General features: G+C 42.8%; 1 protein-coding gene across 3 annotated transcripts in view; it reads left to right on the top strand.

Moving 5' to 3' along the window:
* LOC139264828 (spindle assembly abnormal protein 6 homolog) overlaps positions 1-22,281 on the top strand; it is a 118,662-nt gene extending 96,381 nt beyond the window's left edge. For all 3 annotated transcript variants that reach the window (XM_070881945.1, XM_070881943.1, XM_070881944.1), the window contains 2 exons: positions 10,804-10,910; positions 20,738-22,281. In XM_070881945.1, the coding sequence (XP_070738046.1) occupies positions 10,804-10,910; positions 20,738-20,832 (202 nt within the window). In that variant the 3' untranslated portion in view covers positions 20,833-22,281. The remainder of the gene's footprint in view (positions 1-10,803; positions 10,911-20,737) is intronic.
* The last annotated feature ends 5,002 nt before the right edge of the window (positions 22,282-27,283 follow it).

Here is a 27,283-nt window from a genome sequence, read left to right as displayed (position 1 = left end):
GTGCCTGCATACCTGGCAGGCCATTATGCCCATGTTATTGCTAAGATCAATTGTATCCCGACCAGTATGTGTGAAATTATTCGAATCCAAGGATGGATGTTCACATTTATTTCCCAGTCCCAGACCTTTCTCCACCAACTCTGACTTTGTGGGCCCAAGTTTCCACATGATTTGTGCCTGATTTTTAGGAGCAACTGGTGGAGAATGGACTATCTTAGAAATTGCAATTCTCCACATTTTTTTTTCTGCAGTTCTAGTCAGGTAGAACAGTTCTACTTTAGAACAGAATTTTTTCTTCAAAAGGTGGCGTGTCCGGCCACTCACGCCTGATTTCAAAGTTTCCACAGTGAAAACGTACTCCAAACTAAAGTAGAATGGAGCAAGTGAAGATTTTTGTAGAACTGAAAAAACCTGTTCTACACATTAAAAAATCAAGCGCAGGTTACAAATTAGGCGTCCAGAACGAGGTGGGGGGGGAAGGGAACTCATTAAATTCTACAATAAATCCTTATTTATACTTATACAAATAAATCCAACCTGAATAAACATTTATAACAAAGAAAAGATTAAATAAACCATCTTCCTACCTGTGTGAAAGTGCTTCAGCCATTGTTCGAAGGAAACCGCCGTTTGTTGCCGCGCAGGGGAGGGAGGGGAAGGAGACAGCGGCTTGTTGCCGCGCAGGGGAGGGAGGGGAAGGAGACGGTGAGAAGGGAAGCCTCAGTGCTGATGGCAATGTGGTTTTATTAAAAAATGTTCAAAAATTAAACAGCTACAAAGAACTACAAAAATGGCCGAGTGCCAATGTTTTTTTTCACACTGAGCATGCGCGAACGCTCCAACGCGCACGCGCAGCGTTGCCGGCAGGAAAAAAACTAATTTAAATAGTACCCGCCCCCTCCCACTTACAAAATTGGCGCGAGTATAGGCTCCGCCCCCCTGGGCGCCGCGCCAAACAGACAAGGAGCTGCAAAGCGCTCGAGAATAGAGCGTTTTTTTTCTGGCGCCGTTTTAGACGCGAAAAATGGGCGCCCAGCTTGGAGGGGCGCCCGTTTTTTATCCTGTGGAAACTTGGGCCCTGTAAGTCTACATCGATATCTTCTTCCAGTACTTTGATTTTAGTTTGCAGTTAGTGGTAGAGCTTTACGATTGACCCACCCTGAGCCTCAATTCTCGTAATACTTCGGTTAGATGTGGGATAGGGACCTGATCTGGCTCGTCATAATCCTGCAAATGATCGTGGAGCTGATCGGTTACATCAATAACTTCGGGCTTCCGGTGCCTAACCTGGGTGATGTGCGCTTGCCCGATCGCGACAGGTCCTAGCGGCGCAAAGCAAAAGTTCGGCTGTGGTATCGGGCACTGCAGGTCATTATACTGGTATGAACGCTCTGTGGTAGAGACGCAGTATCTTCCCTTCCCTCCGTAGCCTGCCCTCGCGAAGTGCCTGTGTGCGGGCACTATTTCTAGTACACACCCGTCGGTTCGGTTAAACCCGCACTCGTCTAGCTCACCTCGGCCTACCGGGTGAGGGCATACTGTGATCTCCCCCCTTTGCTTGCTTTCTGTTAGGGAAATCCCGGTAAGTATGTCATTTCGACGAACGGCGGAGGTGGTGGTCAGATAGTAACGTATGGAGACATTTTCCTGTATTGCTCCGATATTCTCTAGTTGGTACAGGGGTAACGGCCCTGAGTCCGGCATGGCTATAGGGATCATCAGGACTATCCCTATCCCAATATTCCTACCCATCTGGCAATCTGGAATTGCTGGGTATACTCGGGTCAGTCCCTTCAGAGTACAATTATCCAGAGTCCCCCTCTGGTTAGCCAACTGAGCTAAATGTGAACTGTCTATCCAATCGGGTACTTCCCCGCGTTGGATCTGGTCGAGATTGTGGCGGATCTGTCCCACCATCCACAGACCATAAGCATGACAGAGTTGCCCCTGTCTTTGCTTTCCTGTATCTTTTTCTCTATCAATGAGGTGATTGATGGTTTTGGCGTGAGCTTCCAGGACTGAGATGCCATCCAACTGGATTTCGGCACCCTCCTTTCCTAGGTTGGCTTGCTCTTCCTGGTTTTGCTCCACCCTTTCTAATAACCCCTTCATCATCTCTCTAAGCTGTTTCACCCTCTCATTTAACCCTTGTATGTCTATCGCGTTTACTCGGAGGTCCCTGTATTGAAGCCGGTAGCAACATCATTAACTATTCCCCTCTTTAACCTGGGGGCTGACCCCTGTCTTCGGAATCTACTGGCACCCATTGCATCGGCAGCCTGCTGCATTACAACTTTACTTAATACATTGTACATTTTCCTTGACTGTTCTGTACAGTATTCCGGCATCTGGATGCCTAAAATATTGATCAGACAGGCACAATTTCATGTTTTACATTATCATACACTAATTCCCCTTCGTTGTACATTACAATCCCATTTTCTGGTACCTTAGTAGTTATGGGACAAGGCAGTTCCTCGGGCAATGTAGTGGTTCTTATGGGGCGCGGTGTCGGAGGGGGTGAGAAGCATACATACAATGATATTGCAGCCGCCCCCACCTCATCGTAGTACCCACACAGCCCCACTCCCTTTTTGCATGACTGATTGCTGGGACTGTCCCGGAGGCGCGCAAATTATGCCGAAAGTACATTCATCGGGCCCTTTGACATCCCTCCGTTTAATGCAGCTGCTCCTTATACCCATGGAGCACTGTACACATACCCGGTTCTTATTAGGATTCACTTGTAACCATGCATTAAAATAAGTCCTGTCCTTGCTCCAATCCTTGGCTGCTGGGATGCACATTCCATCCGTTAAATTAAACAAGACTCCATAGTTCATGTAGTTGTTTATTTCCTGAGTGCATTGCAATCAGTTGGTATCATCCAGTGTTGGCGTGGGTCTTGAGGTTCCCAGTATCATGAGTCCCCAGAGTCGAAGTCACCACTGCGGTCCCATCTTGGTGAGTGTTCTATCTGAAAATTTTAAACAGATAGCCTGGTCGTCACCAGGTGTTAGGTTCTGGTCTACTTGTGTCGCTGTCACTCTGTGGAATCGGAGGCAAGGATTAGGTTAACCATATTCTTTATAGTCGTACCATCTCTATCACTTCATGTCCCTGTCTGGGCTGCCGTCGGTTTGGCGTTTGAGCCTGCTGTGCTCGAGCCTGCACGATGACCCATCTAAATATTATCCAAACTCCAATCAACACCAGTCTGCTTTCTGCTGTCTGCTTTACCGTTAGGTTGGGTTTGTGGACTACACCTACCCACCGTGGGGTACATTGGCTCTGTTGCCATAGGTGATGGTGCTATGGCTGCGCACTGGACTATCCGTCTAGTCCCGTTTTTTAAAACATCTCTTCCAGCCTGTTTATCTTAGCTTTTAACTCTTGACCAGCTAGTTCCATTTTATTTTTATTCTGAATATCCCACCATTTCCTCTGTCTGTCAGGTGAGTCTTTATTTTATTAAGAAATCCAAATTAATAATGTCCAGTATAAAAAAAGCTGTCAATGGAAAGGGTTAACTCCTTTACAGGTTTGTAAGAAAGCCTGAAGTCGTTATGTGACTTCACGTAATCATCAGAAAAATTTTTTTTTTTTTTAAGTCTTTGTGCCTTCAAAACTTGCTTAGAAATTAGGAATCTGTTAAAACAGCATAAATCATTAGTAAAGTGGTCATAATAAAAATCTTCTCATCGGGAAAGACAGCATTTTAGATTAAACTCCAATTTTTTTCTTAACTTCTAATTCAAGTACTTGCCAAAGAATTTTTTTTAAAAAATTGATTCAAAACGAGACCACACATTTTTAATAGCTATTTTGTTTACTGAAATTCAATTTTGATTTTTTTTTAATTTCTCTCTCAGCACAAAATCTAAACTTCTGTGCCAGTTCCATTTTTTCTTTCTGTGCTGAGTTAGCATAGCTTAGATCTTCTCGTTATTTTCATACATTCCAACATTTTGTTTTTTTTTACGGTCCCATTCACTGGGCACATCTTGTGTTTTATTTCTCTCTCAGCACAAAATCTAAACATCCGTGCCAGTTCCATTTTCTATAAGAATTTAAAAATTCAGTAAGATTCTCTAATTCCCAGTTTTTTCTTTCTGTGCTGAGTTCGCATAGCTTAGATCTTTTCTCCTCGTTATTTTCAAAACTCTCCTGCTTGTTTAGACTGTTCGGGACTTTTCTTGATAAACACTGTCCATTTTGGAAATCTTTTCAAACTGCAGTGAAACTTTCTCATAATTTAAAATCATTATCAATGTAGAGTGTCTTTTACCACCTCCAAAATTTTTTTTTTCCAATTAAACCAATATCTTTTTCACAGTCAATATCAACTAGTATTTAGTAAGTTATGTCTTTTTCCATCACAAACACCCCCCCTTTTTTTTTTCAACACCTAATTAGTGCGTTACGTCCTTTTTTTTTAGATCACCTTTCTTCAAATGTTTTTTCTAAACTGCTAAAGCTTGCTGTTCCAACATTTTTCAAAAGTCCCTTTTACACCTTCGCAGATAGCTCTCCACTCGCCCAGGAGTTTGATCTGATCCGTGAAGGTATTTCTAGATTGTTTCCAAGCTTTTAATTTTATTTCTCCTTTTTTCTTTAAGGGATTTAATTTAATAATTAAATAATTTTTATTTTATAGTTGAATCCATCTCAGTATTTTGCTGAGCCTTCTCTTAATATCTCAAAATCCCAATTCGAATTTTGTAATTTCAATCTTTATTTAAAACTTTTTTTTTGAGCTAGAAGCTTTTTTTTTTAAAAGGCATTCTTTATCTCATTCCTAGACTAAATTTATGTCTTTCAACCCAATGTAATCAATGATTGCGTGTTTTATTTCGACACGTAAGTGAGCGTGTCAAATAAATTCTTTTTTTTAACCACCGGGACCATGTATTTTTTATCTTTTGTTCAACAAACTTGTCCTTTGTACATTTCCTAGCTCCGTAACTTATCATCCAAATAAATCCACACCTGCGTTTCTAACTTAAAATGTCTTAAAACTTCCCACATACAGGACAAAGGGTTAAAAAAAAAACTTTCACTCTGTTTGGAAAAGTGGGTAGTGCTAAAATAAACAAATAGTTGCACTCCTCTTCCAACCAGGCTTTCGGAAACATGAAAACATAAAAAAATTCATTCCGCAGTCAAAAAATCACACAAGGACTCAACGACAGACATTCACAAAAGTCTCTTCATTCAACAAAGCTTATTAATTTTTTTTTTGGCTGGCTCTATTCTTGGATCCAGACTTCACTTAAGATAATCACTATCAGGTTTTTTTTAAAATTTCTTACATATTGATTTACTTCCTCTGTTAGTTTTACGTGGGCTCGCAGTATCAAGACCACAGCCTTTTCATTTTTATCTTTATTTTCCTTCTCCCACCATTCCCACTGATTTGCTGGCAGGTCCTGAGGGTCCCATCCTGACTTAATCATCTTCTCAATTAGTTTCTTTTGTTTTTCCGCCAGGTGGCGGGTAAGGGACACTTCTGGTCCCCACTCGAGGTTATTTGTTTTATTGGCCATTCCTGGGTAGGACTAGAACCGTTAGGAATCTACTCTGAGGTCCGCTTTCTACCTAGCGTAACTTGTAGTAGACCGTCTCCTGGCTACTGTCAGGTCACAAGTTCTGCTGTTACACAAACTTATACAATTCTTAAAACGCGTTTAAGCAATTCCCGCAGTGCTCTACGTACCCTTAACGACTACCTACCACCGCTCTGCCCGTTGGTCCGACCCCGTTCACAGGTTTGGATTCCGTTAGCCGCTGTACACCGCTTGGTTCTACCCCGGGGTATATTTCAAATCACACTACTGGGTCCGGAAGATGTCTTTCCGTATCACGATCCCACGGTCCAAGTGTGTTCCCGGCACCTACTTAGTTCCTGGCTGTCACGTGGGACTAAAGTCCTCTTAATTCAGGCTCAGGCTAGGTGTTTGAGATATTGGACCGTCTCCTCGTGTCGATCAACCAGCATCCACCTTCCTCACCCGTTATAAAATTTTATTTAAGGTATACTCACCCAGTTTCTCCAAGAGCGTTCAGCGACCTCGAAATCCTGTTCGTGACGCCACTGTTAGTGTGAATGTTTTCTCGGAAGAATCACTCAACACTCAGAGTCGGTTCCAACGCCAATGCGGCCTTTATTTTCGCCGGCGGGATGGAAGCCTCAGGACTGGATCCAGGCACTTCTCTCTGCCGAACAAAGAAATTAATCGATATTTATATGTTTTACAATTGTTTTTTACAGTTACTCAGCCCACTTCGGCTGGACACAATCCAATCATAACGATTATAGATTACATATAGGTTTCTTTAACCCAATAGCATTCCCCTGATACCTCAGGGGCTGTCTGTTCGGTTTTTGTCAGCTCGGGCTGATTAATGACCTCGTTATGTGAGGTGGGCCCCCCCCCCCCTTATCTCTGTTCCTCGGGCTTTGCTGTGTGAAGTCCTTAATCGAAGGACATTCCAGATCAGGTACTATAATGGTTTGTTGTAGTTATCTTGTCTCAAGTGAGTGAGCCAAGGCATTCCCGGTAGTGGGCCTCACAGGGTCATTGCTCGGTCAACCCCAGTTCATTACTTGACTAACTGAGTACCCATCATGCTTGGGCAGCCATTTTATATGTGGCCACTTTAAACCTATATGAGTTTAGATATATTCAGCAGGTGCCTAATGCCTAGTGTTCTGATATATTCAGCAGGTGCCTAATGCCTACAACAGAATCCCTGCTGAGGCATTAAAGTATGGCGGATTGGCACGAATGCATGACCTCATCTCTCTCATCTGGAAGGAGGAGAGCATGCAGTAATCGTGACCATCTTTAAAAAGTCCGACTGCGGCAAGTACACATCGCTAGAGTTCTCCTCAACCGTCTTCGCCCTGTGGCTGAGGAGCTTCTCCCGGAGTCACACTGCGGATTCCGTCCACTACGGGGTACAATGGACATGATCTTTACGGCATGACAACTACAAGAGAAATGCAGGGAACAACAACCCTTGTACATGGCCGCCTTTGACCTTACAAAGGCCTTCACACTGTTAACCGCGAGGGACTATGGAGCGTCGTCCTCCGTTTCGGGTGTCGCCATCCTCTGCCTGCTCCACGACGCTATGCAAGCCGTGATCCTGACCAATGGATCCACCACTGACCCAATCCACGTCCGGACCAGGGTCAAACAGGGCTGCGTCATCGCGCCAACCCTCTTCTCGATCTTCGCTGCAGTGCTCCACCTCGCACTCAATAAGCTCCTGCTGCAGTGGAACTAAACTACAGAACCAGTGGGAATCTGTTCAACCTTCGTCTTCCCCAGGCCAGATCCAAGACCGACCCATCCTCTGTCGTCGAGCTACAGTACGCAGACGACGCTTGTGTCTGTGCACGTTTGGAGACTGAACTCCAAGTCATAGTCAACATCTTCACTGAGACGTACGAAAGCATGGGCCTTACATTAAACATCCGTAAGACAAATGTCCTCCACCATCCTGACCCCGCCACGCAGCACTGTCCCCCCTCCCCCCCCCCCCCAAGTCATCAAGGTCCACGGCACGGCCGTGGAAAACGTGGACCACTTTCCATACCTTGGCAGCCTATTATCAGCAAGGGCAGACATCGAAGATGAGGTTCAACACCACCTCCAGTGCGCCAGCGCAGCCTTCGGCTGCCTGAGGAAGTGTGTTTTCGCAGATCAGGCCCTCCAATCTGGCACCAAGCTCATGGTCTACAAGGCTGCAGTGATACCTGCCCTCCTGTATGGCTCAGCGGCATGGACCATGTACAATAGACATCTCAAGTCGCTGGAGAAATACCACCAACGATGTCACCGCAAGATCCTGCAAATCCTCTGGGAGGACAGATGCACCAATGTCAGTGTCCTTGATCAAGCCAACATCCTCAGCATCAAAGCACTGACCACACTCGATCAGCTCCGTTGGGCGGGCCACATTGTTTGCATGCCTGACAAAGACTCCCAAAGCAAACACTCTACTCGGAACTCCTACATGGCAAGCGAGCCCCAGGTGGGCAGAGGAAACGTTTCAAGGACACCCTCAAAGCCTCCTTGATAAAATGCAACATCCCCACCGACACCTGGGAGTCCCTGGCCAAAGACTGCCCTAAGTGGAGGTAGAGCATCTGGGAGGGCGCTGAGCACCTCCAGTCTGGTCACCGAGAGCATGCAGAAAGCAAGCGGAAGGAGCGCGCGGCAAACCAGTCCCACCCATCCTTTCCTTCAACGACTATCTGTCCCACCTGTGACAGAGACTGTCACCTAAGAACTCACTTCTAGAGTGGAAGCAAGTCTTCCTCGATTTTTGAGGGACTACCTATGATGGTGATGACATTCTGCAAATCCCTGGCAGTGTTTTTTTTTAAAAAGGACAGACCTGTCTCAACCCAATGTGGACCATGTTTTAGGATATTCATAAATAAGTCCCAAATGGTAAATGTGAATTACACTTTTGGGCTGCATTAGCAGCTCTTATTCAGCAGTCCTTGCTGTTCCTATCACCTCTCTGGGCTGCTTCAATGGCTGCTTTCTTCCCATCTCACAGTCATCCCACCCACTCCCCACAGAGCTAAAAAGGAATTGGGGCACGAGAAGCTGAAATGAGAAGTAAAGCAGGAGAGAGGGGGGAAACAGAGTAGAAAAGAGGAGTGATACAAAAGAGAGCAAGTGAAGTAGAGCAGAAAGGAGGGAAACAAACAATAAAAAAGTGAGAGAAAGCAAATAACCAGAAAAGGATAGAAAGTGAGCCCAAAAAATGATAAATGGGAAGGAGAGAAAGACACAGAAGTGGGAGGAGGGAAAGGAGGCAGAGGAGGGGCAAGGGGGTGGGAGGAGGGAGGGGGGGAGAGAGAGAGAGAGAGAGAGAGAGTCAGAAGCAACATTCCCTTTCAGTTGCGCAGTTGTTTGCCGATGCTGCGCAATCTGATACTGTTTTTTTCAATGTTAAGTGAAACTGCGAATAGGCCATAAAGACCCGTGCACCCAAAAAAAATTAGAGGGAACATTGGTCAGAAGGGAAGTTGTGAGAGGGAGCGATGGGGAGAAAGTCCAAAGGGAAGGTGGAGTAACTATTGTGTTTTATTAGTTTGTGTTCATCATTTTCTTACGGTAATATTTTATTTTGCAAACCAACCATTTTTTTTTAAAAGCACTACACCGTAATCCTGTTTTCTTCTTCGGCCTGGTTCACAAACTCCCAAAAGGGTTTGACCTTTAGAATCTTTGTTGACTGAAAGCGTTTTTTCTATAAATGCGCAGGTTGTCCCGATTCATTTCAATGTAATTACCTAGCTAGAGTGTTGCTAGGTGGTAAGGTAACGCATCAAAATATTTGGCTGACCTCCAGATGTCATCTGAGCCTTCAAGATGTGTTGGAGCCTGAAAATAAAACCTGTTTGATCTGATCTGGATGATGCATGCAGGAATACTTGCATTTATATTTTAAAGTTGAGCTGCAAGTTTATTGATAGCATGCTTTACCACTATAGTAGTACTTTGCTCAGAGTACTTGAATGAACTTTTATTCACTCAATGTTACTTGTAAGCAAATTTGGTATTTCACAACTTTATACTTTAAAGGGTAAGAGTAAGCTTATTAGCATTTAAGAAAAATCTTGGTTCAAGGATTTTCTTAAAAGGTTAGAGGGCAAAACACCTGTGTTACTGAATATACAGACCACTAAGAGCTATGATTCAAATTGTGGATCATGCTGATATTAAACCAGTGCAACATATTAATAACTTACCTGGCCACAGCACTCCTGGAGTTGGGAAAGGAAACCTATAGAGGGGTCTGATCCTGCTCCTTGTGACCACCATTGTAAAATACATGTGTGTGGACAACAAGATCAGGTTCAACTATGATGACCCCACAATCAAATAGCCTGCCAATATACTGTGTCTAGACTCATGCATGATGGGGCACTTGAGGTACAGAGTGCTGCAAGAGTTAAATAAAATGGAAGAACATTTGCAGAGAGAAAAAGGACAGTATTAGTTATTAACCTATGTCAGGCCATATTTAAAAGAGTAACTGTATCCTAATGCTAATTGATAAAAGATGGAGAAAAACAATGCCTTAGCTACCCCTATGTTTCAGTGGAATGTATAAATAAGCTAATCCTGTTCTAAACCTATGGGAGGGGATCATACAAGGTAGATCTTATCAGAGATTCATCTTACTGAGGTTTTAGCTTCCATGCAGACTACAATGGAATTTTTGGATAGGACCAAGAAACATGTTTGTGAACCAGTTTCAGCTATAAAGTATATTCTGGGTGACTGGGTATATTATTTGAAATGTTAATTATGCAAATTGGTCTGCAGAGTGTTTTGTTAATGGTTTTAAAAGTTAAGCATTTGAAATTGAAGAACTTGGTTTAATATTGTAAAACAGATGAGAAAAGTATAGAGGATTTGACACTGGCTTTGTGCTTGACAGGCTCATTGTAAAATTCTGTACAGCAGAACTCCTGAGGGCTTATTTGCTGGAATAAAAATCACTGCCAGGAGATAACTGGCTGAAATAGAGGAAACATTTGTATTTAGCTTGTCAGTTCAACTTGGAATTGTTCCATTTTCAACAAGTCAAAGGCTGTAATCTAAAGATCGTACACACCTTCCTCCAATCTGTAAAATATAATACTTGGTTGTACCTGTACTTTGTAAAATAGAATTTAAAAAAATGATATAATCTTTGTTAACCCTTCAGTCTGTCTGTGGTTTGAACATTTCTATCAATCATTTAATTAGAATTACTTGTTCATTGCAGTGAACCAGTTGGCTTGGATCTGAAATACTTACAAAAGAGGGAATGTGGTAAACCAATTTTGTCTCGAGGGGTACCACTACAGAAGGCATCATATCCATCTAGTACAGGTAGTAAAATAGTTGGACTTGGTCTAATTTGTGCATACATTTTACAGTTTATTTCCATGCCTGAATTAAAAAAATATAGTAATAGCTGGAAGACCAATGATGTTGAGATTTGTATGAAATGCTTTTTCCACTTTCATTTTTGTTAAAAAAAAAATTAGCGATCCTTTAATGAAAGCATAATTTACTTTTAAATCAAAGTTAATTAATTCAAATTATTGGGTATTTGAAGTTTTTAGTGCAAAAGAAATGTTGAATTATCAGGTAGATTGTAATCCAGGGATATAATCCAACTTGCTTTCTTCTGATACTGTTTAATTGTTCAATGTTGACACAGTTATAATGTGAATTACGGCGTCCATGCAATTTGTAAAATGTAAGCAAATGCCTACAAATAAGGAATATAAACATAAAATGCTTCAATTACTCAGCAGGTCAGACAGCATCTGTAGAGAGAGAAACAACTATCTCCACAGATGCTGCCTGACCACCTAAGTATTTCCAGCATTGTCTGTTTATATTTCAGATTTGTAGCATCTGCAGTATTTTGCCTACAAATAAGGGTCTGCAATATATCTGTGTGTCTGCATCAAGAACTAAATGCAAGAGTAATTCTATACAGGATGTGAGAAGAGCTTAATGTGATGACCCCTTTAATTTTCACTCCCTGTGGGGACATACATAACCTCTGCTCAATATCATTCCCTATCAGCAAGGCTGAGATGAGCAGAAACCAATGTACCATTCCACAGCACAGTGCATTAAGGTGTCGGGGCTCAATGCTTCTTTCCTTCAGTGTCTGTCTTTATTTCTCTGCCCCACCTACCCCTATGTTACAGGAAAAACTGTTGGCATTTTCCTAGGTCATCCACAATAAATAAGCCATGTAGCTAAATCTGGTGAATCAAGCTGAAACAGAGGATATCTTTAAAAAAACAAGTGGCTCTAGCATGTCAATTAAGTGTACTGTGGAATGTTTCAAAAGTAGCTGTTTGTCATATATTCCTCTCCTAAACCAAGACCTGCTCACCCATCTCCTTGACCTTGATATCTACATTGATACCCAATCCTCAATACATTAAATTTTAAATCTTTGTCCTCGTCTTTAAACCCTCCACAGTATTGTGCCTACCAGTCTGTGATCTCAAACATTCCGACCTGACTGGCCTTTAGAGCATCACCCCACTATTGCCCCCCCACTCTCTCACTCTTTATACCTTTTGGACCAAGCATTTGGTCATCCATTTTACACAAGATCACAAGAAATAAGAGCAGGAGTAGGCCATTTGACCCCTCAAGCCTGCTGCAATTATGGACTCAGTTCTACTTCCCAGATCAGCCATGATCTTTTTGAATGGCGGAGCAGGCTCGAGGGGCTAGATGGCCGACTCCTGTTCCTAATTCCTATGTTCTTATGTTCCCTGCCCACTCCCCATAACCCTTTAGTCCCCTTATTGCTCAAAAATCTGTCTGTCTCTGCCTTAAATATATTCAATGACCCAGCCTCCACAGCTCTCTGGGGCAGAGAATTCCACAGATTTACAACCCTCAGAGAAGAAATTCCTTCTCATCTCAGTTTTAAATGGGTGGCCCCTTATTCTGAGACTATGCTCCCTAGTTTTAGTTTCTCCTATGAGTGGAAATATCCTCTCTGCAACCACCTTGTCGAGCCCCCACAGTATCTTATGTTTCAATCAGATCACCTCTCATTCTTCTGAACTCCAATGAGTCTTGGCCCAAACTACTCAACCTAGCCTCATAAGTCAACCCCCCCACCCCCCCCAATCTCCAGAATCAATGAACAGTCTTCAATGCAAGTATATCCTTCCTTAAATACGGAGACTAAAACTGTGTGCAGTACTCCAGGTGTGGCCTCACTACTACTCTGTACAGTTATAGTCAGACTTCTCTGATTTTATACTCTACCCCCCTGCAATAAAGGCCAACATTCCATTTGCCTTCCTGATTATTGTACCTGCATACTAACTTTTTGTGTTTCATGCACAAGGACCCCTAGGTCTCTCTGTACTGCAGCACTTGGCAATTTTTCTCCATTTAAATTATAATTTTCTTTCTATTTTTATGCCAAAGTGGATAACCTCACATTTTCCCACATTACACTCCATCTGCCAAATTTTTACCCACTTACTTAGCCTGTCTATATCCCTTTGCAGATTTTTTGTGTCCTCCTCACAATTTACTTTCCCACCCATCTTACATTACACTTGGTCACTTCATCCAAATCATTAATATAGATTGTAAATAGTTGAGGCCCCAGCACCGATCCCTGCGGCACTCCACTAGTTACTATTTGCCAACCGGAAAATTACCCGTTTATCTAGATTCTCTGTTTTCTGTTAGTTAGCCAATCCTCAATCCATGTTAATATATTACCCCCAACCCCTTGAACTTTTATCTTGTGCAGTAATCTTTTAAGTAGCAGCTTATCGAATGCATTCTGGAAATCCAAATGTACCACATCCACTGGTTTCCCCCCCCCCACCCTGCTCGTTACATCCTCAAAGAACTCCGGCAAATTTGTCAAACACAATTTCTCTTTCATAAAACCATGCTGACTCTGCTTGATTGAATTATGCTTTTCCAAATGTCCTGCTACTGCTTCCTTAATAATGACTCTAGCATTTTCCCAACGACAGATGTTAGGCTAACCGATCTATAGTTTCCTGCTTTCTGTCTGCCTCCCTTTTAAAATAGGGGCGTTACATTTGCAGTTTTCCAATCCGCTGGGACCTCCCCAGAATCCAGGGAATTTTAGTAGATTACAACCAATGTATCCACTTCTTTTAGAACCCTAGGATGTAAGTCACCGATCCAAAGGACCTGTCTGTCTTTAGTCACTTTATTTTACTGAGTACTACTTCTTTAGTGATTGTATTAAGTTCCTCCCTCCCTATAGCCCCTTGATTATTCCCTATTGGGCTGTTTTTAGTGTCTACCGTGAAGACCGAAACAAAATATTTGTTCAAAGTCTCTGCCATTTCCCTGTTCCCCATTATTAATTCCCCAGTCTCATCCTCTAGGGGACCAACATTTACTTTAGCCACTCCTTTTTATGTACCTGTAGAAACTCTTTTTCTGTGTTTATATTTCGTGCTAGTCTACTTTCATTTTCTATCTTCCCTGGAGATAACTGTTTCTCTCTACAGTGGCTGCAGAGATAGTGGATGGGTTGGTCGTAATCTACCAAAATTCCCTGGATTCTGGGGAGGTCCCAGCGGATTGCAAAACCGCAAATGTAACGCCCCTATTTGCATAAGAACATAAGAAATAGGAGCAGGTGTAGCCCTTATGGCCCCTCGAGCCTGCTCTGCCATTTAATACGATCATGGCTGATCCAATCATGGACTCTGGTCCACTTCCCTGCCCGCTCCCCATAACACCTTATCAGTTAAGAAACTGTCTATTTCTGTCTTAAATTTATTCAATGACCCAGCTTCCACAGCTCTGAGGCAGTGAATTCCACAGATTTACAACCCTCAGAGAAGAAATTTCTCCTCATCTCTCTTTTAAATGGGCGGCTCCTTAGTCTAAGATTATGCCCCCTAGTTCTAATCTCCCTGAACAGTGGAAATATCCTCTCTGCATCCACCTTGTCAAGCCCCCTCATAATCTTATACATTTGGGGAGGGCATCAAACATGAAATTAGGGGTGCGTGCAATAAAGGTGCAGCAGTTATAATGGGTGACTTTAATATGCACATAGATTGGGTTAACCAAACTGGAAGCAATATGGTGGAGGAGGATTTCCTGGAGTGCATAAGGGATGGTTTTTTAGACCAATATGTCGAGGAACCAACTAGGGGGGAGGCCATCTTAGACTGGGTGTTGTGTAATGAGAGAGGATTAATTAGCAATCTCGTTGTGCGAGGCCCCTTGGGGAAGAGTGACCATAATATGGTGGAATTCTGCATTAGGATGGAGAATGAAACAGTTAATTCAGAGACCATGGTCCAGAACTTAAAGAAGGGTAACTTTGAAGGTATGAGGCATGAATTGGCTAGGATAGATTGGCGAATGATACTGAAGGGGTTGACTGTGGATGGGCAATGGCAGACATTAAGAGACCGCATGGATGAACTACAACAATTGTACATTCCTGTCTGGCGTAAAAATAAAAAAGAGAAGGTGGCTCAACCGTGGCTATCAAGGGAAATCAGGGATAGCATTAAAGCCAAGGAGGTGGCATACAAATTGGCCAGAAATAGCAGCAAACCCGGGGACTGGGAGAAATTTAGAACTCAGCAGAGGAGGACAAAGGGTTTGATTAGGGCAGGGAAAATGGAGTACGAGAAGAAGCTTGCAGGGAACATTAAAACGGATTGCAAAAGTTTCTATAGATATGTAAGTAGAAAAAGGTTAGTAAAGACAAACGTAGGTCCCCTGCAGTCAGAATCAGGGGAAGTCATAACGGGGAACAAAGAAATGGCGGACCAATTGAACAAGTACTTTGGTTCGGTATTCACTGAGGAGGACACAAACAACCTTCCGGATATAAAAGGGGTCGGAGGGTCTAGTAAGGAGGAGGAACTGAGGGAAATCCTTATTAGTCGGGAAATTGTGTTGGGGAAATTGATGGGATTGAAGGCCGATAAATCCCCAGGGCCTGATGGACTGCATCCCAGAGTACTTAAGAAGGTGGCCTTGGAAATAGTGGATGCATTGACAGTCATTTTCCAACATTCCATTGACTCTGGATCAGTTCCTATGGAGTGGAGGGTAGCCAATGTAATCCCACTTTTTAAAAAAGGAGGGAGAGAGAAAACAGGGAATTATAGACCGGTCAGCCTGACATCGGTAGTGGGTAAAATGATGGAATCAATTATTAAGGATGTCATAGCAGTGCATAACGAAAGAGGTAATATGATAGGTCCAAGTCAGCATGGATTTGTGAAAAGGAAATCATGCTTGACAAATCTTCTGGAATTTTTTGAGGATGTTTCCAGTAGAGTGGATAAGCGAGAACCAGTTGATGTGGTATATTTGGACTTTCAGAAGGCTTTCGACAAGGTCCCACACAAGAGATTAATGTGCAAAGTTAAAGCACATGGGATTGGGGGTAGTGTGCTGACATGGATTGAGAACTGGTTGTTAGACAGGAAGCAAAGAGTAGGAGTAAATGGGGACTTTTCAGAATGGCAGGCAGTAACTAGTGGGGTACCGCAAGGTTCTGTGCTGGGGCCCCAGCTGTTTACATTGTACATTAATGATTTAGACGAGGGGATTAAATGTAGTATCTCCAAATTTGCGGATGACACTAAGTTGGGTGGCAGTGTGAGCTGCGAGGAGGATGCTATGAGGCTGCAGAGCGACTTGGATAGGTTAGGTGAGTGGGCAAATGCATGGCAGATGAAGTATAATGTGGATAAATGTGAGGTTATCCACTTTGGTGGTAAAAACAGAGAGACAGAATATTATCTGAATGGTGACAGATTAGGAAAAGGGGAGGTGCAAAGAGACCTGGGTGTCATGGTACATCAGTCATTGAATGCAGGTACAGCAGGCGGTTAAGAAAGCAAATGGTATATTGGCCTTCATAGCGAGGGGATTTGAGTACAGGGGCAGGGAGGTGTTGCTACAATTGTACAGGGCCTTGGTGAGGCCACACCTGGAGTATTGTGTACCCGAGGAAGGACATTCTTGCTATTGAGGGAGTGCAGCGAAGGTTCACCAGACTGATTCCCGGGATGGCGGGACTGACCTATCAAGAAAGACTGGATCAACTGGGCTTGTATTCACTGGAGTTCAGAAGAATGAGAGGGGACCTCATAGAAACGTTTAAAATTCTGACGGGGTTAGACAGGTTAGATGCAGGAAGAATGTTCCCAATGTTGGGGAAGTCCAGAACCAGGGGACACAGTCTAAGGATAAGGGGGAAGCCATTTAGGACCGAAATGAGGAGGAATTTCTTCACCCAGAGAGTGGTGAACCTGTGGAATTCTCTACCACAGAAAGTTGTTGAGGCCAATTCACTAAATATATTTAAAAAGGAGTTAGATGAAGTCCTTACTACTAGGGGAATCAAGGGGTATGGTGAGAAAGCAGGAATGGGGTACTGAAGTTGCATGTTCAGCCATGAACTCATTGAATGGCGATGCAGGCTAGAAGGGCCGAATGGCCTACTCCTGCACCTATTTTCTATGTTTCGATAAGATCACCTCTCATTCTTCTGAATTCCAATGAGTAGAGGCCCAACCTACTCAACCTTTCCTCATAAGTCAACCCCCTCATTTCTGGAATCAACCTTGTGAACTTTCTGGGAACTGCCTCTAAAGCAAGCATATCCTTTCGTAAATATGGAAACCAAAACTGTACGCAGTATCCCAGGTGTGGCCTCACCAATACATTGTATAACTGTAGCAAGACTTCCCTGCTTTTATACTCCATCCCCTTTGCAATAAAGGCCAAGATTCCATTGGCCGCCATGATCACTTGCTGCACCTGCATACTAACCTTTTGTGTTTCATGCACCAGGTTCCGCTGTACTGCAGCACTTTGCAATTTTTCTCCATTTAAATAATAACTTGATCTTCGATTTTTTTCCTACCAAAGTGCATAACCTCACACTTTCCAACATCATACTCCATCTGACAAATTTTTGCCCACTCACTTAGCCTGTCTATGTCTTTTTGCATGTTATTTGTGTCCTCACACGTTGCTTTTCCTCCCATCTTTGTATCGATAGCATAGTTGGCTACGTTACAATTGGTCCCTTCATCCAAGTCGTTTAATATAGATTGTAAATAGTTGGAGTCTCTGCACGGATTCCTGCGCACCCCACTAATTACTGATTGCCAACCTGAGAATAAACCATTTATCCCGACTCTGTTTTCTGTTAGTTAGCCAATCCTCTATCCATGCTAATATATTACCCTCAACCCTGTGAACATTTATCTTGTGCAGTCTCCTTTAAAATGGCACCTTGTCAAATGCCTTCTGGAAGTCCAAATACACCACATCCACTGGTACTCCTTTAGTGAAGACAAATGTAGGTCCCTTGCAGTCAGAATCAGGTGAATTTATAATGGGGAACCAAGAAATGGCAGACCAATTGAACAAATACTTTGGTTCTGTCTTCACTAAGGAAGACACAAATAACCTTCCGGAAATACTAGGGGACCGAGGATCTAGTGAAAAAGAGGAACTAAAGGAAATCCTTATTTAGTCAGGAAATTTTGTTAGGGAAATTGATGGGATTGAAGGCCGATAAATCCCCAGGGTCTGATAGTCTGCATCCCAGAGTACTTAAGGAAGTGGCCCTAGAAATAGTGGATGCATTATTTTCCAACATTTTATAGATTCTGGATCAGTACCTATGGATTGGAGGGTAGCTAATGTAACCCCACTTTTTAAAAAAGGAGGGAGAGAGAAATTATAGACCAGTTAGCCTGACATCGGTAGTGGGGAAAATGTTGGAATCAATTATTAAAGATGTAATAGCAGCGCATTTGGAAAGCAGTGACAGTATTGGTCCAAGTCAGCATGGATTTATGAAAGGGAAATCATGCTTGACAAATCTAGAATTTTTTGAGGATGTAACTAGTAGAGTAGACAAAGGAGAACCAGTGGATGTGGTGTATTTGGACTTTCAAAATACATTTGACAAGGTCCCACACAAGAGATTAGTGTGCAAAATTAAAGCACATGGTATTGGGGGTAATGTATTGACGTGGATAGAGAACAGGTTGGCAGACAGGAAGCAAAGAGTAGGAATAAACGGGTTCTTTTCAGAATGGCAAGCAGTGACCAGTGGAGTACCGCAAGGTTCAGTGCTGGGATCCCAGCTATTTACAATATACATTGATGATTTAGACAGAGGAATTGAATATAATATCTCCAAGTTTGCAGATGACACTAAGCTGGGTGGCAGTGTGAGCGGTGAGGAGGATGCTAAGAGTCTGCAGGGTGACTTGGACAGGTTAGGTGAGTGGGCAAATGCATGGCACATGCAGTATAATGTAGTTAAACGTGAGATTATCCACTTTGGTGGCAAAAACAGGACGGCAGAATATTATCTGAATGGTGACAGATTAGGAAAAGGGGCGGTGCAATGAGACCTGGGTGTCATGGTACATCAGTCATTGAAAGTTGGCATGCAGGTGCAGCAGGCGGTGAAGAAGGCAAATGGCATGTTGGCCTTCATACGAGAGGATTTGAGTATAGGAGCAGGGAGGTCTTACTGCAGAGTTGTACAGGTCCTTGGTGAGGCCACATCTTGAATATTGTGTACAGTTTTGGTCTCCTAACCTGAGGAAGGACATTCTTGCTATTGAGGGAATGCAGTGAAGTTTCACCAGACTGATTCCCGGGATGGCAGGAGTGACATATGAAGACAGACTGGATCGACTAGGCTTATATTCACTAGAATTTAGAAGAATGAGAGAGGATCTCATAGAAACATATAAAATTCTGATGGGATTGGACAGGTTAGATGCAGGAAGAATGTTCCCGATGTTGAGGAAGTCCAGAACCAGGGGTCAGCCATTTAGGACCGAGATGAGGAAAAACTTCTTCATTCAGAGAATTGTGAATTTGTGGAATTCTCTACCACAGAAAGTTGTTGAGGCCAATTCGTTAGATATATTCAAAAGGGAGTTAGATGTGGCCCTTACGGCTAAAAGGGTATGGAGAGAAAGCAGGAATGGGGTACTGAAGTTGCATGATCAGCCATGATCATGTTGAATGCTGGTGCAGGCTCGAGGGGCTGTATGGGCTTCTCCTGCTCTTATTTCTCATGACTTCCGCTTCATAAATCCATGCTGACTCAGCCTGACTGAATTATGCTTTTCCAAATGTTGTGCTATTGCTTCTTTAATAATGGGCTCCAACATTTTCCCAACCACAGATGTTAGGCTAACTGGTCTATAGTTTCCTGCTTTTTGTCTGCCTCCTTTTTTAAATAGGAGCGTCACGTTTGCAGTTTCCCAATCTGCTGGGTCCAAAAAGGAGGCAGACAGAAAGCAGGAAACCATAAAGGGAATGTTAACGTCTCCCTTCCTAGCTATCTATGAAGCACCTGCAACAGACAGACCTGGCAATGATAGGGTAAGATGTCAAGATAGTGGACCGTAATTTGCGGCCCCTACGGGCACTTACGAGGTGCACACGTGTCCATAAGGGCAGCGCAAGTTGCGAGTTTTCACGCGCATGTGCGATAAACTCAGAACTTGCTATCTGTCAAGATTCTTCTTGACAGATCGTACGAATCCCTGAGAAAAAGGATCCCGTGGGCGGAGAGTTGGGCTATTTGCCCAACCTCTGCCCAGCGAATGCCTGTGAAATTCTTGCGCTTGGTAAAAGCAGAGGCAAGGCCTGCTTTTACCAGCATAAGTGTTTAAAAAAAAATTCATAAATAATTTATACATTAAAAAACCTGTGAAATAAGGTAAGTTTATTTTCAGACCCTTTAAAACATGTAAATTTATTTTTTCAAAAATACTTAATTAAATGCCATCTTAATCAATTTTAAATGTGATTTTTTAAAATTTATTTGAAGTGTCATGGTAATTTTTGGGATATTTCCATTCATACTTGTGGGGATTCTGTACATATGGACTCCCCATAAGTGTGCACTCCTGAGATATGTACCCAGAGAGGCCCAGGACCACCAGCTACGTGGGCATTTTATTTGCGAATCGGAAGCATTTCCCCGCAGGAAGCCTCCGACCGCAAATTCAGGGCTACTATGTTAATAAAAATTCTTCAGACTAGCTTTGGAAATGAGATAGTTGATCATTTTTAACCTTCAAATATAACTACTGTCTGTTCTCTTTACCCCCCTTCCCCCAATCTGTTTTCTGATGTTTATTTAGTGCCAACACGACTACCAGTGCCAAAGCAAGGAAATCCACCACCAGTGATGTCTGCCTACTTCCCAGGACAACAGCCAAGACTTCCTGCGTCATGAAGAAAGACAGTAACAAAACCTCTCAATCTAGATAATAGTCATGAAAGGAGACTGCAATTATGAGAAGGGAATTTCCTTTTTTTTTAAAGCGAGGCCTCCTGAACGTATCACTGCAGGTAGAGCAGTGGTACATTTAGACTTGTTTGTCTTTTGTAAGAAATGACTGAACTGGGCAGTGATATTTAGCACAAACCCAGGTGCTCATTCAAACTGCCAGAAAACACTATTGCCATTTTCAAAATATTAACTTGCGTACAAATATAATCTTCATTTGAGGGGAGGTCTCCTGCACAGGAGGCAGCAGTATACCAAAGTACATGTGGTAGGGTCAGGATTCTATATTTTGTGCCTTACAGATTACTAGAATGATGTGAATGATAGATGATCTGATAGAGATAATTTGGAGCAATCAAGATGTGTGTTTCAGGGCATGAATATTGGGTATTTTGTAACAGTGAAGAATATTGGTTGCCTTCTGCATGAAGAAACTAGGGCTTTCTTCCCTCTGTTCCCTCTTACCCCTACGCACACACTTTTGAATATGTCCTTCTATTTAAAATGAGTGTTTCTGTAACTACAAACTTTTAAGGGGTAAAACTCTCAGCATACTTTTTTCAATGGAAACAGTGACGATGTTTGTCCATTATGTTGTCAGCATTACCAATATATTTAGCAGCGCTCTTGTCTTTTGATTTTGTTTTGCTCAAACTATGCTATCTCTCATAGAACTTTTATCTTTATCTGGGATCACATGTATGCTCCTGTTGCTGTTTAACAAGAAAACTGTTTGTTAAGCTGCCTTAACAAGCTAGTTGGAAGTGCACTGTATGCCCGTTTTAAGCATCAAAATTTAGATATTTATCCACTAACTGAAACCAGTCTTGAGTTCAGTTTTCTTCAAATTATTGGAACCTCACAGTAATTCAGTATATACAATCAGTATTACAACACAGGAATGTGCCCGCCCTGCCAAACGCTGCAGGGAATACAGAATTGTTGATGTTTAGCACTGGAGGGGGAAGCAGCAAGTTCTGTCTTATTAGTAGGACAATAGTTATGTACTTTTTGTATCTGCAAAATAAATTTGATAGTTACATACTAATGAAATCTGGATGCGTTTTATCTGATAGTGCACATCAGAAATATTAAGTGCCATTATTTACTGTGCCCTATCAAATTATTTGCCTGAAAGTATGAATTATTGCAACTTATCTGTGTAGTTCTGAATTATATCACTTCAATAAGGTGACGAATATAATCACATCAGGGATTTTAAAGCACATCAGATGTACAGAACTGGCACGGCGTTTCCTATTGTGCTGTAACTAGTAATTTATGACATCTCTACTGAATATATGTCAGTGTACAAATTGTAACATATTTTGTATTTAAAATGAGTGTTGCATACATATTTTGACGGAATAAAATATATGTACTTTTGCAGAAGAATTGTGAGCTTTTCAATTTTTTTGTTAAAAGTTTGCTCAGATCTGCCATCAATAAGCATCGCTGGAATATGCAAGGGATGGGATACATTAAAGTTATTTAAAATAACATTACATACCATAATAGGAGAGTTCATGTACTAGAGGAGGGATGTACAATGAGACAAATGGTCCTTTATCAATCCTGAATTGTTTTGTGTTTTCATGTTCACCTTTCCTGAGGTCTGACACTTTCTGAATGTGGTTCTATAGGCAAGGGCAATCCTCCAGTACATTGCACCTAAGTGACCATTCTTCATATTGGAGCCTAGAGAGTGAAGCCGAAATATAGGGGCTTAATGCGGCCGGTAAGTCCTACTTTAATGAAAAAATGGTGGCTAACTCGCTTTCGACGGGACCTGCAACAGCCGCCATTTTGGGGAGGTCAGGAGTGAGCGATGCCAGCGCTCACACCAGATACTTAGATGAGGCAGATTGTGACGCCAATGAGTGTGCAACGCTGATTTAATGTATAATCTGCCATTTTCGACGTCGCCACTCCTTTTAACGCCTTTTCCTAATTGCGAGCAGCTGACCAAGTGTTCAACAGCAGGAAGGATCCTCCAGCAACACTTAAAAGGGATCAACACCTTGCAGCTGACTTGCATTTTCAATTCTGCTGGCTCTGTCTAAGTTTCTGCAAGTGTTCGGATGCTTTCTAGACTTAAAGTTGCTGAGGACATAGAGTGTTGCTGCAAGGGGAGAACACCTTGCTTTTCATTTAAAGGCTTCTGCTCACACCATTGCTTACTGTCATGGGGGCTCTACTTGCAGTGCCCCTCACACTTAAGTATGACAGGGAGATGGAGCACAGGCAGAAGAGAAGATGCTCGCAGGAAGGAGGAGGAAGGCTCTCAGCAGAAGGCCTTACCCAGCTAGGATCGTCCAAGAGCATTTCTCCTACCAGAACTTAAGTCAGGAGCAATGTATTAGGAGGCTCCGCTTTACCAAGGAGGTGGTCACAAAACTCTGCCACCTCCTGTAACCAGACCTGCAGCCTCAGAGCAGGGCTGGAACGGCCCCAGCAGATTGGAAAACCGCAAATGTAATGCCCCGATTTAAGAAAGGAGGGAGACAGAAAGCAGGAAACTATAGACCAGTTAGCCTAACATCTGTCATTGGGAAAATGCTGGAGTCCATCATTAAGGTAGTAGTAGCAGGGCAGTTAGAAAATCATATTACAATCCAGCAGAGTCAGCATGGTTTTATGAAAGGGAAATCATGTTTGGCAAATTTGCTGGAGTTCTTTGCGGATGTAACAAGCAGAGTGGATAAGGGGGAACCGGTGGGTGTGGTGTATTTGGATTTCCAGAGGCATTCAATAAGGTATAAAAGGTTACTGCACAAGATGAGAGCTCACGGGGTTGGAGATAATATATTAGCATAGATAGAGGATTGGCTAACTAACAGAAAACAGAGAGTTGGGATAAATGAATCATTTTTAGGTTGGCAAACTGTAACTAGTGGGGATCAGTGCTGTAGCCTCAACTATTTACAATCTATATTAATCACTTGAATGAAGGGACTGAATGTAATGTAGCCAAATTTTCTGCTGATACAAAGATAGGTAGGAAAGCAAGTTGTGAGGAGGATGCAAAGAATCTGCAAAGGGATATAGATAGGCTAAGTGGGTGGCTAAAAAATTTGGCAGATGGAGTATAATGTAGGAAAATGTGAGATTATCCACTTTGGTAGAAAAAATTTAAAAAACAATTATTTAAATGGGGAGAGATTACAAAATGCTGAAATACAGAGGGATCTTGGCGTCCTTGTACATGAAACATAAAAAGTTAGTATGCAGGTGCAGCAAGTAATTGGGAAGGCAAATGCAATGTTGGCTTTTATTGCAAGGGAGGTGGAGTATAAAAGTAGGGACGTCCTGCTACAACTATACAGGGTGTTGGTGAGATCACACCTGGAGTACTGCGTACAGTTTTGGTCTCCTTATTTAAGGAAGGATATACTTGCATTGGAGGCAGTTCAGAGAAGGTTCACGAGGTTGATTCCTGAGATGAAGGGGTTGTCTTATGAAGAAAAGTTGAGCAGGTTGGGCCTATACTCATTGGAGTTTAGAAGAATGAGAGGTGATCTTACTGAAACGTATAAGATTCTGAAGGGCTTGACAGGGTAGATGCAGAGAGGATAGAAACATAGAAAATAGGTGCAGGAGCAGGCCATTCAGCCCTTCTAGCCTGCACCGCCATTCAATGAGTTCATGGCTGGACATAAAACTTCAGTACCCGCTTCCTGCTTTCTCGCCATACCCCTTGATCCCCCGAGTAGTAAGGACTTCATCTAACTCCCTTTTGAATATATTTAGTGAATTGGCCTCAACTACTTTCTGTGGTAGAGAATTCCACAGGTTCACCACTCTCTGGGTGAAGAAGTTTCTCCTCATCTCGGTCCTAAATGGCTTACCCCTTATCCTTAGACTGTGACCCCTGGTTCTGGACTTCCCCAACATTGGGAACATGCTTCCTGTATCTAACCTGTCTAAACCCATCAGAATTTTAAACGTTTCTATGAGGTCCCCTCTCATTCTTCTGAACTCCAGTGAATACAAGCCCAGTTGATCCAGTCTTTCTTGATAGGTCAGTCCCACCATCCCGGGAATCAGTCTGGTGAATCTTCGCTGCACTCCCTCAATAGCAAGAATGTCCTTCCTCAAGTTAGGAGACCAAAACTGTACACAATACTCCAGGTGTGGCCTCACCAAGGCCCTGTACAACTGTAGCAACACCTCCCTGCCCCTGTACTCAAATCCCCTCGCTATGAAGGCCAACATGCCATTTGCTTTCTTAACCGCCTGCTGTACCTGCATGCCAACCTTCAATGACCGATGGACCATGACACCCAGGTCTTGTTGCACCTTCCCTTTTCCTAATCTGTCACCATTCAGATAATAGTCTGTCTCTCTGTTTTTACCACCAAAGTGGATAACCTCACATTTATCCACATTATACTTCATCTGCCATTCATTTGCCCACTCACCTAACCTATCCAAGTCACTCTGCAGCCTCATAGCATCCTCCTCGCAGCTCACACTGCCACCCAACTTAGTGTCATCTGCAAATTTGGAGATACTACATTTAATCCCCTTGTCTAAATCATTAATGTACAATGTAAACAGCTGGGGCCCCAGCACAGAACCTTGTGGTACCCCACTAGTCACTGCCTGCCATTCTGAAAAGTACCCATTTACTCCTACTCTTTGCTTCCTGTCTGACAACCAGTTCTCAATCCACGTCAGCACACTACCCCCAATCCCATGTGCTTTAACTTTGCACATTAATCTCTTGTGTGGGACCTTGTCGAAAGCCTTCTGAAAGTCCAAATATACCACATCAACTGGTTCTCCTTTGTCCACTTTACTGGAAACATCCTCAAAAAATTCCAGAAGATTTGTCAAGCATGATTTCCCTTTCACAAATCCATGCTGACTTGGACTTATCATGTCACCATTTTCCAAATGCGCTGCTATGACATCCTTAATAATTGATTCCATCATTTTACCCACTACTGAGGTCAGGCTGACCGGTCTTTAATTCCCTGTTTTCTCTCTCCCTCCTTTTTTAAAAAGTGGGGTTACATTGGCTACCCTCCACTCGATAGGAACTGATCCAGAGTCAATGGAATGTTGGAAAATGACTGTCAATGCATCCGCTGTTTCCAAGGCCACCTCCTTAAGTACTCTGGGATGCAGTCCATCAGGCCCTGGGGATTTATCGGCCTTCAATCCCATCAATTTCCCCAACACAGTTTCCCAACTAATAAAGATTTCCCTCAGTTCCTCCTCCTTACTAGACCCTCTGACCCCTTTTATATCTGGAAGGTTGTTTGTGTCCTCCTCAGTGAATACCGAACCAAAGTACTTGTTCAATTGGTCTGCCATTTCTTTGTTCCCCGTTATGACTTCCCCTGATTCAGACTGCAGGGGACCTACGTTTGTCTTTACTAACCTTTTTCTCTTTACATATCTATAGAAACTTTTGCAATCCGCCTTAATGTTCCCTGCAAGCTTCTTCTCGTACTCCATTTTCCCTGCCCTAATCAAACCCTTTGTCCTCTGCTGAGTTCTAAATTTCTCCCAGTCCCTGGGTTCGCTGCTATTTCTGGCCAATTTGTATGCCACTTCCTTGGCTTTAATACTATCCCTGATTTCCCTAGATAGCCACGGTTGAGCCACCTTCCCTTTTTTATTTTTACGCCAGACAGGAATGTACAATTGTTGTAATTCATCCATGCGGTCTCTAAATGTCTGCCATTGCCCATCCACAGTCAACCCCTTCAGTATCATTCGCCAATCTATCCTAGCCAATTCACGCCTCATACCTTCAAAGTTACCCTTCTTTAAGTTCTGGACCATGGTCTCTGAATTAACTGTTTCATTCTCCATCCTAATGCAGAATTCCACCATATTATGGTCACTCTTCCCCAAGGGGCCTCGCACAATGAGATTGCTAATTAATCCTCTCTCATTACACAACATCCAGTCTAAGATGGCCTCCCCCCTCGTTGGTTCCTCGACATATTGGTCTAGAAAACCATCCCTTATGCACTCCAGGAAATCCTCTTCCACCGTATTGCTTCCAGTTTGGCTAGCCCAATCTTTGTGCATATTAAAGTCACCCATTATAACTGTTGCACCTTTATTGCATGCACCCCTAATTTCCTGTTTGATGCCCTCCCCAACATCACTACTACTGTTTGGAGGTCTGTACACAACTCCCACTAACGTTTTTTGCCCTTTGGTGTTCTGCAGCTCTACCCATATAGATTCCACATCATCCAAGCTAATGTCTTTCCTAACTATTGCATTAATCTCCTCTTTAACCAGCAATGCTACCCCACCTCATTTTCCTTTTATTCTATCCTTCCTGAATGTTGAATACCCCTGGATGTTGAGTTCCCAGCCCTGATCATCCTGGAGCCACGTCTCCGTAATCCCAATCACATCATATTTGTTT

The sequence above is a fragment of the Pristiophorus japonicus genome, chromosome 1 (genome assembly GCF_044704955.1).
Source record: "Pristiophorus japonicus isolate sPriJap1 chromosome 1, sPriJap1.hap1, whole genome shotgun sequence".
Taxonomy (NCBI): domain Eukaryota; kingdom Metazoa; phylum Chordata; class Chondrichthyes; family Pristiophoridae; genus Pristiophorus; species Pristiophorus japonicus.
The sequence above is the reverse complement of the archived record's forward strand: the minus strand, read 5'-3'. Positions and strand labels throughout refer to the sequence as shown.